At 35.4% G+C, this 13,461-nt stretch overlaps 1 protein-coding gene across 1 annotated transcript in view; it reads left to right on the forward strand.

Moving 5' to 3' along the window:
• Positions 1-13,461, forward strand: part of cald1b (caldesmon 1b) — a 33,462-nt gene that overhangs the window by 6,299 nt on the left and 13,702 nt on the right. The window contains exons 2-5 of the mRNA XM_081356809.1: positions 6,226-6,336; positions 12,114-12,233; positions 12,679-13,111; positions 13,231-13,275. Of these exons, the coding sequence (XP_081212935.1) occupies positions 6,257-6,336; positions 12,114-12,233; positions 12,679-13,111; positions 13,231-13,275 (678 nt within the window). The 5' untranslated portion in view covers positions 6,226-6,256. The remainder of the gene's footprint in view (positions 1-6,225; positions 6,337-12,113; positions 12,234-12,678; positions 13,112-13,230; positions 13,276-13,461) is intronic.

Raw genomic sequence — 13,461 nt, forward strand, 5'->3', positions numbered from 1 at the left:
CTGATTCAGCACACCTATGTTTGGGGTTCCCCCGATTTGTGCATCTGGAGATTGGTGTGATGGAAGTAGAGGAGTGAATGGAGAGGGCTTGATTCACTGCCAGTGTACAGCTGCTTCTACTGCTATGGGCGAGTTGTTCTTGATGTGATTTGAGGTTTTCGTGTAATTGCCAGCACTAATGCTAATTACACATCAAAAAGACGGGTTTAAGAAAAACATAACATCTCACAGCCTCCTTTGATAGTGTGGAATAGAATGACAGACATAAATTAAATCTTTCATCTTGTCCTCAAAAGTTGTCCAAACATGCTGTAGATGAGCAAATGATCTATTATTCTGGTTTATTGTTTAACTTTAGTGTGTGCGCCGACACGAAGAGCGAGAGGGAAATGATTCAAGACTTTACTCCAACACAAGCTATAGGCTTTATATTATTGTACAGTAAATGGTATCAAAAAGTTTAAAAACCTGGATTATCCTATTTTTTAAAGTATACTTATTATATGTCTACTTAAAAAAAAAAGATTGGACATAAGATGTTAATTTCAGTGGAAATTATTTTATTATATGAGAAGAAAGAGACCCCAGAGTGATGCTACAGAGATTAAACTATAGCACAGGTACTTCCTAATGTAATAATCATTTATCATGCTCTGTAGCTACAGGTCTGAATAAGTGAACAAATCAAGTGGAAAGCAGGTACTCTAACAGTGACTAGAAAATCATTTCAGCATTTGCACAGCTCTTGTTGGTTTTGGCTAGGACGTATAGATCCCACCCTTATGTGTATTCTGGCTCCACACATTTGTCCTGTCCGCACATAATAAAGCTTTATAGAAAACCCACAAGACAGCTCTTTATGTCATTGTAAACGGCTTTACCCAGTCTTACCTGGGTGGTTGCTCTGACTTCCTGACACACAGGCTTCCATTACGGGCTTAAGATACGGTATATACATCTTTTTAATGCATTTGGACATCATCGTCTAACTGTACTGTAAAAAAAGATGTTTTTCATCTGTTTGCGCTTTAGAGCAAAAGCATCATGCTGGTCATAGTAGAGTCTATAGTGCATTCAAACACACTCTGGCTAAAGAATGAAAACCATGAAGAGGGCAAATTGCCCAGGACCTGGAATCAGTCACAGATGTGTAAATTAGAATATGTTCTCCGTCTCTGTCATGTGGAAATGATTTGTGGACCCTACGATACTTTGTGGAAGGAAGACTAGACATTGAAAGGGAGTCTGGGAAATGTGTAACATGCCCACTATACCCAAAAGCGTTCTGTAATTTCTGTAAGTATGAGCAAGAGTTAAAGTGTAGCTTCGTCATTTTCAACCTGCTTTATATTGTTACAATGTCGGTAGTACATGTACGTTAACAACATTTAGTCATTCTCTGTGTTACCTGGACTGAGAAATTCACGTTTATTTGTCAGCAAAAACCCACTGGATGACAAGTTAATGTAGGGTTAGGTTTATCACTGAAAATTGTATCGCACTTTGTCTACTCTTTTAAAAGCATTATGGTAAAAATGGAACATTATGACAGAACGGCAGTTTCTTTCAGTTTTTCCCCTCCGTTTGGCATAAAACACAGTGTTTGTTGTCATCCCGTTGGAAATGTTCACTACGAACACAGAGGTTTTTCAGAATTTCCATCGCAACTTTGCAGCCTTTAGTCTCTACCTACAACATGCTGGATGCTTCACTGGAAACCGAAAGTATTTCACTCTAAATCACTCACATTTACTCCGGGAACAAAGTTGACACTATTCTAAAAGTTTGCTAAGAAGTACTTCCTACTAAAGCAAGGCAGGACTTGACTGGTAAGCGTCTCTATAGCAGACTGGTGGGAGTGGCCTTGGATGGCAACAAGCCCAGTGCATTATGGGTGTTTTCAAACCTATTTTGCAAAAGGGAAAACAACAGCCTCTTTACTCTAGTCAGGTATCACCCATTTCAATTGTTTCACCTTTCTACTGCATAATCAGCCACGCTTTATTGAAACCCCCTTTAAGATGAACAGAAAGTGGAAATTTAATGCTTTAATTAACTTATATATCAGCTATTTTGCATTGGTAAAATTCCTAAAATCATCAATTTCTCCATTTGTTCCTGAAGTTTTGTTCTAACATACAGAAATAGATTTTTTAAAATATAATACAAAAAATATTATTTTGATGCAGTGGGGTTCAAATGTTTCAGATATATATATATATATATATATATATATATATATATACAGTATATTAGTAAATTAATATAACCTTTGTTATGCCATTGTTATGCTGGTCATATAAATTCTTAAATTGACCATACTTAATTATGACCGCCGCTAGCATAGCTAGCGAAAGCGGTCATATAGGTTTTTTTTTTTTTTTTTTCGTCATCTACTGAATTTTTCGTCAACGATACCAGGGACACCAAAACACCGGGGAACATGAAATTTGGTGGGCATGTAGCCCCACTAGACTTTTACGGAAAAATTTCCCCCAAACCCAAAAAATTCAGTTTTTCCTAAATAACTACCTGAACCGTGGCACCGAGGATGAAGAAATTTTTATGGTATGTTGCTCTTAAGGGCCCACATCAACCTAGCCCATAATCACTCATTTGTGATTTGCGCCCCTTCCCATAAAAAATGAAAATGCAATATTATTCTGCTTTAATCGCCCCTATCTTCAGTTGAGATGTTCAGAACTGCACCATATTTCATGTGTATGATTAACTTGACATCCTCTGGGGGTATGCTAAGTTTCGTAGAGTTTCATCCATGGGGGGGTATAAAATAAATTCATTTTATGTGCACATTTAGTGACTGTACACTCATCGGCCTGTATATGGTGCTGTTGAGCGAAGGGTTGCTGGTTTAGGATGATACTGTCACACACACACATGCAGGAATACAAACAAACGCAAGCATGCACACACACTGACATCCACACGCACAGACACACACACACGCGCACACACATGTACGCATGCATACATACACGCACAGACACACACACACACAGACACACACATACACAAACACACACACATACACACACACACAGACAGACATGCACATACTACTACTTTTTTTAGGTATCAGCCATATACCCGATTTACAAATACCCAATGTGTTATGCTTGGGCAGTATACTAATGAGGTGGGTGGGACATGTTTCATGCCATGTTAGATCACATCCTGAGAGTCTACGCTTTCAGAAAATATATAGTTTATATAGTTGAATCAGTTTTCTCTTCATGGTACAGACCAAGATGTATTATGTGTACACTTTTTTCACCTAAATCCATAAAATCCCATTAATTTCAATGGGACATTTACTTACGTGTTCTACTAGGTACAGTGGGAATGAGTTTAATTTTGTTAACATTGTTTTTTTAAAACTCTGGGACCAGGGCTACAAGATAAAACCACTTTTTTGGGGAAAAAATGTTTTTTATTTCAGTAAACCACAACAAACCCATGCCAAAGTCAGATAACTGACTTTTACCATCAACAGGCACCTCAAGCGTTTGGTAGAGGTTTGAAGAAATTGTCTGTGAATTATTAAACAAACTGCCGATGTAGCATGAAAAAGACTTGCTTGAACACAATAAGTGTGTTTTTGAAACTCATTTTGTAATACATTATGTAGGGAAAACCACTGTTATGTATGTGACGTTTTCACATTATGGATGTTAAGTGTCTAAACCAGTGGTTCTCAATTCCAGTCCTCAGGACCCCTTGCTCTGCACATTTTGTATGTCTCTCTTATCTGACACACTCAGTTCAGTTCATGGAGTCTCTCCTAATGAGCTGATGATCTGGTTCAGGTGTGTTAAATAAGGGAGACATACAAAATGTGCAGAGCAGCGGGTCCCAAGGACTGGAATTTAGAACCACTGGTCTAAACTAATGACTTTTGATATAAAACTTAAATAGTAATGGCAAATAATTACAAAACTCTAAATTATCCATGATCCACAGGAATACTCCAGACAGTCTTTTAAAATATACAACTTATGTACATAAACACGCAATACAGCCAAATTGCTCCACGTCATTTATTTTTGTGGAAAGCCAGTGCAGGCCTGAGCGGCGGTCATATTTTGTACCGCCATGCGGTACATCTAGTTAAATATTTTTTAAGAAAGATTACAGAGACTTAAATTTCTGTGCAAAACTTGTACTGCTTAATTTTTAACAATTCAATTACCTTTTCTACCAAGGTTTATATGGACCACTTCTTGTTCACTGGTTCCTTTACTAGACAATTGCACATATTTCATTTGTAAAACTGGCAAAAGTGTTGAAAACTGCATTTTGGTTGCATTTGATGAATGCAGTGAAAAGTGTTCAATTGAAATTCGATCAATTGGATAATTTGCCACTGGGGTCACCAAAACTTTCTCACACCATGTTACTCAAAAAGCCCAGCATACATATTGTCCTATGCGTAAGTGCAATGCATCAACCCGTGGTCAAAGCACATCAGCCTTCTGTTGACAGATGTGACGGGTTGTAGGCCGGGGTTAAGAGGGTTCAGGAAAGCCGTCTGCGTCTATCACCCAGAAAGCCTTCACATGAGGTCACTATTATAGGACTTTTTCAGTTTATGCACATATGGAGACTCTTTGGACTGGTGCAAGAGCCTTGTTCCTCTGCCTCTGGAGGAAAGCCAAACCAAACACGCCTGCAGCTCTGGTGGAAGCAGCCGTCCAACAAGTCCACTCACCTCTAGTCTGCTGTCTAGCCCAGCACTCCACACATGTGATGTGGAGAGAAGAACACAGAACAGGCTTTGTCACACCACCAACCTAATTGTTCCTACACCGATGCAAAGATATTATAATATAAAATGTACAATCAGAAAACACAAAAGCATGATTTATTTTAATGAAATTCGGAAAATTGTATATGAAAAATGTGGTAGCACTTTATTTTAGTCCTGTTCTGCATGTACATACCATGCACTTTTTATAGTAATTGCAATGGGTAATAAGTACTAACCCTGAACCTAGCCCTAAACCTAACCTTAAAGGGTTAGTTCACCTAAAAACGAAAATTCTGTTAGTAATTACTCACCCTCATGTTGTTCCAACCCCGTAAGACTTTCGTTCATCTTCGGAACACAAATTAAGATATTTTTGATGAAATCTGAGTGCTGGATCACTCCTCCTGCAGGCTTATGGACACCTTAACTTGCTGGCCCAGAAAATGTATTAAAGACATTGTTAATATAGTCCAAGTGACTCCAGTGGCTCAATCTTAAGTTTATAAAGCGACGAGAATACTTTTTGTGCGCAAAAACAAACAAAAATAACGACTTTATTCCACTTTTCATTTCCTTCTCTCTGGACCTCGAGTCTTTTTACGTAGTGTTTAAGCGCAGCGCGTCTGTGTTGCACGTCACCACGTATCACACATGACCAGAGTCGCCCAATAGTGAGCCTACGTGGTGACGTGCAACACAGACGCGCTACCATTTACACTAAGTAAAAAGACTCGAGGTCCAGAGAGAAGGAAATGAAAAGTGGAATAAAGTCGTTATTTTTGTTTGTTTTTGCGCACAAAAAGTATTCTCGTCACTTTATAAACTTAAGATTGAGCCACTGGAGTCACTTGGACTATATTAACAATGTCTTTAATACATTTTCTGGGCCAGCAAGTTAAGGTGTCCATAAGCCTGCAGGAGTGATCCAGCTCTCAGATTTCATCAAAAATATCTTAATTTGTGTTCCGAAGATGAACGAAAGTCTTACGGGGTTGGAACAACATAAGGGTGAGTAATTACTGACAGAATTTAAATTTTTGGGTGAACTATCCCTTTAACCCATGTAGTTACCTTATATTACCAAGTACTTTCTTCGGTAAGAACATGAAAGTGCACATTACTGTAAAATGAAGTGCAAAAATGTATATATATATATAAATGATATGTTTATTGTATGGAGAAAGGTGAGAAAATAGAAAGTGGAAGATACAATTTTTTTATATATATTTTTCCATTAGTAAAAAAGATTAGTGGCAAATTTGAATTTGTGGCAAAGTTTGCCTTTCCTGGTAGTTGTTCCAGGGAAATTGGATCAAGAAACTGGAATGTTGTGGTTGGTCCTGGTGAGTTATAAGCCAAACAGCTGACAGGGAGCGTCTTGACTTTGAATTAGAGTGATCAGGACAGTTCAGATCTTTATAAATCACACACTTTCTGACTGTCTTCCTCTCTTTCAGCTTGCACCTAAAGAGCTCTGTGTGAATCATCATGGACGAGGACTTTGATTTCGAGCGTCGCAGAGAGTTACGGAGACAGAAGCGAGAAGAAATGCAGCGGGAGGCAGAGAAGTAAGTTACACGGGTTGATTTAGACACTGTCTTTACCTCATTTTTTTTTAAAAACATTGAATTTGCTGTCAATCAATTTCACTATCAATCATCACTTTTAAATGATTCAATAAAATTCAGATCACTGTCATCCCGATGATGAATTGAATACTATTTTAAGCCACAGGAGTGCTGTCTGTAATACTGTGGCCAAGTTGGAGAGGCCTGTGACTGCGTGGTCCAAACAACAGAGCCTCTGCTCGCCTCTCTATTCCTTATAAAGGTTGACATACTTGTAAATGTCTTCCTACGCTTACGGTGCTTTGTTACAGTTGACGGGGCGGTAGAGTAAATCCAGATAATATCTGATTTTAGACAGACGTTCATTGGGTATATATTTTTAAGAGTGTGATGGTTTCTTTCAGACACAGAATGGTGAACTATTTAGTTGAAACCTCAAAGTTTTACCGCAAAACCTAAGATAAAGAAATTAGAAATTATATTTAAGAAAATAAAGCATATTTTTTTCTGATGATCCTTGTTGTAATGAAAAAGTAATGATATATGCTATTATTAAAATGTTTTTTTTTCATATGCGTAATTTATGATGATTTCAATAAAAATACATTTGTTTTAGTAATTTTGGTAACACTTTACAATAAGGTTCATTTGTTCACATTAGTTATGTGACCTTATTGTAGTTTTCCAATAAAAATCACTATTAAAAATCAAAATAATTGTACAATGCAAAAAAAAAAAAAATTCTTTATGGAAAATATTTTTATAATAAAATGTAGAATAAAAAATGTTTGTTTAAATATTTTTCTATTTACAAAAGGTGACCTGTGCATTTTGTAAAATTGACCTACTTATCTGTGTAAGAATTTACTTATGATGTTGCTTTTAGTAGATACAATGCAGCTTACTAAGGGAGAAATGTTTGTCATTATAAAGAAAAGAGAAATAGCATGCTATTGCATTATGGGTCTTTTGTACACAATAAATGTCAATTATTCTGTGTTTACACTGGGTTTGTATAAACCAGATTAGATTTATTTATGTGTGTCTGTTTTTACACAAGCCTTCTGTGGAAATCCGTCTTTATTTCAGGAACCGCTTAAAGTCCTTTCCAGCAGCAAACATCAACGTTCTTGTGTAATATGAAAAGTATGTACATTTAAAATGGTCATTTAAGGCCTGCAAACCTTTATTCTCCTCATATTAATTTTTGAAATACATAAAAAGTTTGTATTAGCATGGGTAATGTGCGCTGTGGGTTTGGCAGGCCAGGTTTGTTCAGTGTTTATAGTTCACGATGACTTGGCCCACTCATAGACTGAGAGCTGCAGTTTCTCCATCCCTCTATAACTCCCACTGTCCAGAGCTCCATTTAAGGACTGATCTGGAGATGACAGATGCTTTACTGCTCTTTGTGAGGGGTAATACTCATTCCAGAGAGCAGATGACAGCATGCACTAATGTTACACATGACTGTCAGCACATTTGATCATATTTTAGCATAGCTTGGAATGCAGATGAACGGTTTTGTATTGGTTAATGGATGGTGTCCGTGGCAAGGCTGCAGAAGATGCTCTAATGATAACATACACTGTTAGTCTTACACTTTACATGTTTTCCGTTTCTGCAATTGCAATATTTAGGGTCTAGAAGATTGTAATGTTTACAGTGAGATTTTTTTTCTTTTTATACAAAAGTCTTTGTGATAAATATTCAGATAAAGGAGGATAAGACACTCTGGTTAAAGAAGGGACTCTTACGATTTATTTTAATTAATAAAAAATGCATGAAAAATACATTTCATTTTGAAAGACTGACACTTTTTCTATGATAAGCATGTTTTTTAATTTCTTAAAATGTTGATGGCAAAAAGTCAAAAATCACATCTGTCCTGATATCATAATGAATAAAGAGCCTCATTAAAATAATAGAAGTCTTGGAAAGAATTTTTAAAGAATTATAAAAAATGTTTTATTATATATATTTCTTTCTAAAGCTATTTTCTGTATTGATGCTTTTTTTCATTTAACACAATAATGACTTAGTTTAAATTATCTTGGGTAATTTCATAATGCCCTAATATATATACATATACACATACATACATGTATATATATATATATATATATATATACATGATGTGCCGATTAAATAATCTAATTAATAATCAAATAATCACATATTAAATTCGGCTTAGAAATTACCCCCCAAAAATTATTTAAAGTCATTATTGTGTTAAATGAGAAAAGCATCAAATAGACATTATTTGATTCAACAGAATTTATTACACAAAAACGTTTAGGCTACAACGTTTCCTTTTTTTGTGAAAAGCCGCATCTGAATTGGTATATATTTACAGACCGTTTATTAATTTATTTATTTTAGCTCAGATGTTTATTTATTTATTTATTTCAGCTCAGATGTGGCATGAATGCAATATTTGACACTGCAATATTTCTATATTTAAAAATATATATTTGTGTGGTGTAACTCTCCAAAAAAAACAATGATATTTGTGAATTAACATTATATTTCTAAAAAAAAATACTTTACCTAGAAAACTATATTTAAATATTCTAATATTCAATAAATTAAAAAAAGAAAGCAAGGTTAAAACCATATAAAACCAACTTGAATGTATCGAGATAATTTCTTAGAACCTGGCATGTTTTAAAAGATCTTTCCTTTTCATTATCAGATATGTCTTATTTGTCTTTGACCCTGTGGTCTAAGCACATTAAACTATGAGAAAGTAGACTAAAAATGACACACACACTCAAAAATCACCTTTAAGCTTCATTGTGGCAACAATCCGATCTAAAAAGGAAATCAAACCTTTAATAAAAATCACTTTCAAATCCAGTTGAAATCCCAAGCCAAATCCACCACGCCTTAATAAAAGCCTTTCATCAGGAGAAATGATGAATTCTGACACTTTCTGCTTTTTTTGTGTGCATGTTAAACTCTGAGTGTGTGCGATATATTTCTCTTCTGCTGCACAATGTCATATTTCAGTCTGGTCTCAGAAGCTGTTCAGTGCATATGTGCTGGAATGACCCAGAGAAAAACTTTATTGAGATGGATGAGTCTCAAGAAAGAAACCTCAAGGCATTTCGACCACATCCACTGACTTTGTAGTGGAGAAAACAAACTTTATTGGAATCATATCTGGAAAAGACATATTCTCTATGAAAATTATTGATGCTAAAGAATCCAAACTCCCCCAAATCCCAGCCGCCTGTCATGGTTTCCAGTTCAAAACAGCAACGGAGAGAACCCGCATATTTGTGTCAAAGGAAGTGATCATGGCATCGCCAGTAAATCCCTTGTGCTTGATTAAACAGCTCACCAGATGCATCAGCATATTTTCTGAATGTGTTTGCTCTTTTAATATAACCACTTCAAAATAAAGCCATCATAATTGTGTCCAATTTAATTCTCAAACATCCGAGTATGAACTAGACTGTCAAAGAAATGCTGTGGCTTCAACTTTATTTACAGCATTCAGCATGTGAATTACAGTATATGGATTCATTCTACATTCGTTTTGTGCCACAATGGCAGCGTCCAAAAATTATTTCAAACTATTGTATCAGTGCATATTTAGAGGATGGTGAAGGTCACATGATGAATTATTGGTCATCATTAGTGGCCTTTCTATAGTACTGAAAGGAATTCTTACACTGTTTTTTCATAGTACATTTTAAAATGACTTGTATTTTGTACTTACAAATTACTTAATGTTAAAGTGAAAAAGTATTGTCTTGTTGAATGTAATATAGATTTTCACTGTAAATTATATATTTTTTTCTATTTAAAAGATTAAATTATTTTAAACTAATATTGAAATACTATAAATTATAAAACAAAATGATGTCCTGTTAAATTGAATTTTTTTTATTATACAATTTTTACATTATTTTACCTTTAGAACTATGAATTTCTTTACAGTATAATATTCATAATTTGAATATATTGTGGTATGATGTCCTGTTATTAAGCAGAGGCATCTTTTATCGCCCAGGAGGAATTTATTTTGTGATCATGACAGATTGACTGTACATTATAATAAATGAACATGAAATATTATGTGAAATGAAACGAGCACAGCTATTGGGAATGCTGGGAATGCTATACGATGCTGCTGGGAAACGCAGCCCAGGTTATCTTTTAAAGGGTTGTCAAATGTGCCGCAGGTAAAGGAAACTCCACAGACTTTGGAATGTTTTGACGGCTGCTTTTATTCCAAGATTCAGCCATAACGTTTCAGTATCTCTCAGGAGTGTGAGCTTTCTCCCTCAATCTCTCATTGCATTTCATCTGTAGCACTGGAGGTCTGAAAGCTATTGTATTCATCCAGAAACACTTCTTACAAAAGGCGCACTGTATTCTTCCAAGAAAATCACAGATACTCCATCTGACTGTCTTTTTGGATGACCTTTTTCAAGTGGAACTCCCTGAGAGGACCGGATTGTTTCGGATTTCCGCTTTTTGGTCTGAGAAACAAAATTGCGGTCCCTGTTATGGGTTTCTCTCTATCATCTACAACATCTGCAAATGATTGGGAAGGGAAGTGAAGAGGAGATGGGGGGAAAAAATAAAACCCATCCTCCATCATTTGGTCATTTCAAGTGCTCTCACTGCCTTATAAACACCAACATGCCATGACAAACTCAAGCCAGGCCGGACTCGCTCAACTTCAGCAGAAAGAGGGAGAATTTGAGCACAACATTGTGGGTGCAACATCTGAGACCGACAATGAGGCAACTCTAAGGGGAAAAAGCACATTTGGCATCTAAGTTTACAATCTGGCTAATTTACCATGACGCTAGGATGCTAACAAAGCTTTCCCCTCAGATTGCAGTCCAAACCTCTCTCTGTGTGTACTCCCATGCCTCAAAGATTTAGTTACAGTTGAGGTTTTCGGGTCTGACCGGTATCTTAAGCAAGCTGGTAAACCAAACATAAATAAACACAAGAAACTGTTTATATGAATCTGAGGGTCTTAAAAAAAATGTTTTCTGTATTGACATTGCATTGCCGTGTTTTTTGATATGTAACGTGGTTATACCATTTCAGTACTGTATATGATCATAATTAATATTGTAAATTGAAGAACATTTAGAGGATGCTATAGGACGAAAGCCATATGATAAATTAAAAGTTAGCCTTTCCATAGTAATATAGGGACTTCTGGGAACATTTTTCTACAGTTTTTTTTATTATAAATTATAAAATAACTCACATTTTGTATTTACAAACAGTACTTTATTGTAAAAGTACATATATTGTCTCGTTGAGGATAATATAGATTTTTACCTTAAATTATACGGTAATTTATACTTTTTACTTTAAAAAATATTTTTAAATATTATAGATAAACAACCACACTTAGCATGGTCAATGTTTTAATGTTTTAAACAAATAAATAAAATAATACATTTAAATAATACATTTTAATTTAAAGAATATTTTTAAGTATATGTTAATTAATACAATTATTACATTTAAATAATTTAATAATAATAATAATAATACATTTTTATGCACATATGACTCTTTTAGCTTAAAAATCTGATCATATTTTTTAGTAGACTCTGTAGATTTAAGCTTACATTTGGTTGTATTATCATTATTGACTCTTCGGGGTGATGTTTATTTCTCACAAGCTCTTTCAGTGCTAAGCCAAAAGCATTCATAAATCTGTCAGTGTTGTCTGTCTGCATTCATACAGAAGAATGAGAGTCTTAACTCATGTCTGTGTCCCACCGCCTCTAAAGGATGAACTCTTATGATGAAGATGAGGAAGCGGCCCGGGAGCGTAGGAGGCGAGCCCGTCAGGAACGCCTGCGCAATATGGAGAATGAGGAGTTGAGTAACACAACAACAGAAACAAACAGGTAGATCCATCCAAAAGCAGTTTTTTCATACATTTTGTTAAAAAAAAGCTGTCGTATTACAAAGCACTGCACATGAAATGCAGGAAAAAAATATGTATGTAAATATTGAATTGAGTATTCATTCCCTCATTTTATTCATTCGTTCCCTTGTTTTAGTTAAATCGTGGCTACAAATTAAGAAATTGTTCCCTCGATTTACAAATAAGTGTACGATTTACTAAAATGAGGGAATGAATTAAAACAAGGGAACAAATTCTTAATATGACATACATATTTTTGTCTGCATGTCATGTGTGGAGCTCCGTACTACAAAAAAAAAATTAAAACTTATTTAATGTAATGTAAAAACGGAATTATAAACTTAACTAAAGCCTGATATAAAATCTCAAATATTTGTATAACTCATAAAAGCACTGGGCTACACTGATAATAGTGTTGTTTTCAGTACAGAGACGTCCTCATTGATCTCTAGTTCTGCTCCAGCTGAGGATGATGATCAGGCTCTCTTGGAGAAGATCGCCAAGAGAGAGGAGCGGAGACAGAAAAGGATGAAGGAAGCTTTGGAGAGACAGAAGGAACTTGATCCCACCATCACGGATGAAACTGTTACCACAGAGGACGAGCCAAGTCGTAGAAACGACAAACTAGACTCCTCCCAAAATGACATTTCCTCAACAGAAGCCAATTCCTGGAAGGAAAAGGAAGAGATAAAAGAGGAGGAAAAGATAGAGGAAAGCAACGTGGAGGTTGAGGAGACAATCGCAGTAAAGGAGGATCCAATGTCATTTACAGCAGCAGACGAACCTAAAGAATCTTCCGAGAAGATAGACAAACCAGAAGAAGAAGACAGACCACAAAGGTCTTACCTCAGAGAACAGGTAATTTCCTCAACATTTTTTGCTGTCATTCCAACTTATGATGAAGGTTCAGTACATTAGCAAGGCATTTCATGTGGTTTCTGCATTTTTCGTTTATTCTGACACTTCATTTGTTACAGGAATACATGGAGGAGAAACCCAAAGAACCTGCGGTACCAAATGAGGTATGAGGTTCTTAAAAGTTGAGTTTCTAACCAAAAAATTGGTGAATGCCTTTAAATTGATTTATTTGTCTGAAATTATTTTAAACTATGTGTTATATTTTTAGGAAGAATCTGTTAGCGAAAATTTAGAGACTAAAGAACAAACAAAAGTAGATTTAGCAAGTGCAGATTTAGAAAACAAAAAGG

Source organism: Scardinius erythrophthalmus (genome assembly GCF_964197995.2).
Source record: "Scardinius erythrophthalmus genome assembly, chromosome: 24".
In the NCBI taxonomy this organism is placed as follows: Eukaryota; Metazoa; Chordata; class Actinopteri; order Cypriniformes; family Leuciscidae; genus Scardinius; species Scardinius erythrophthalmus.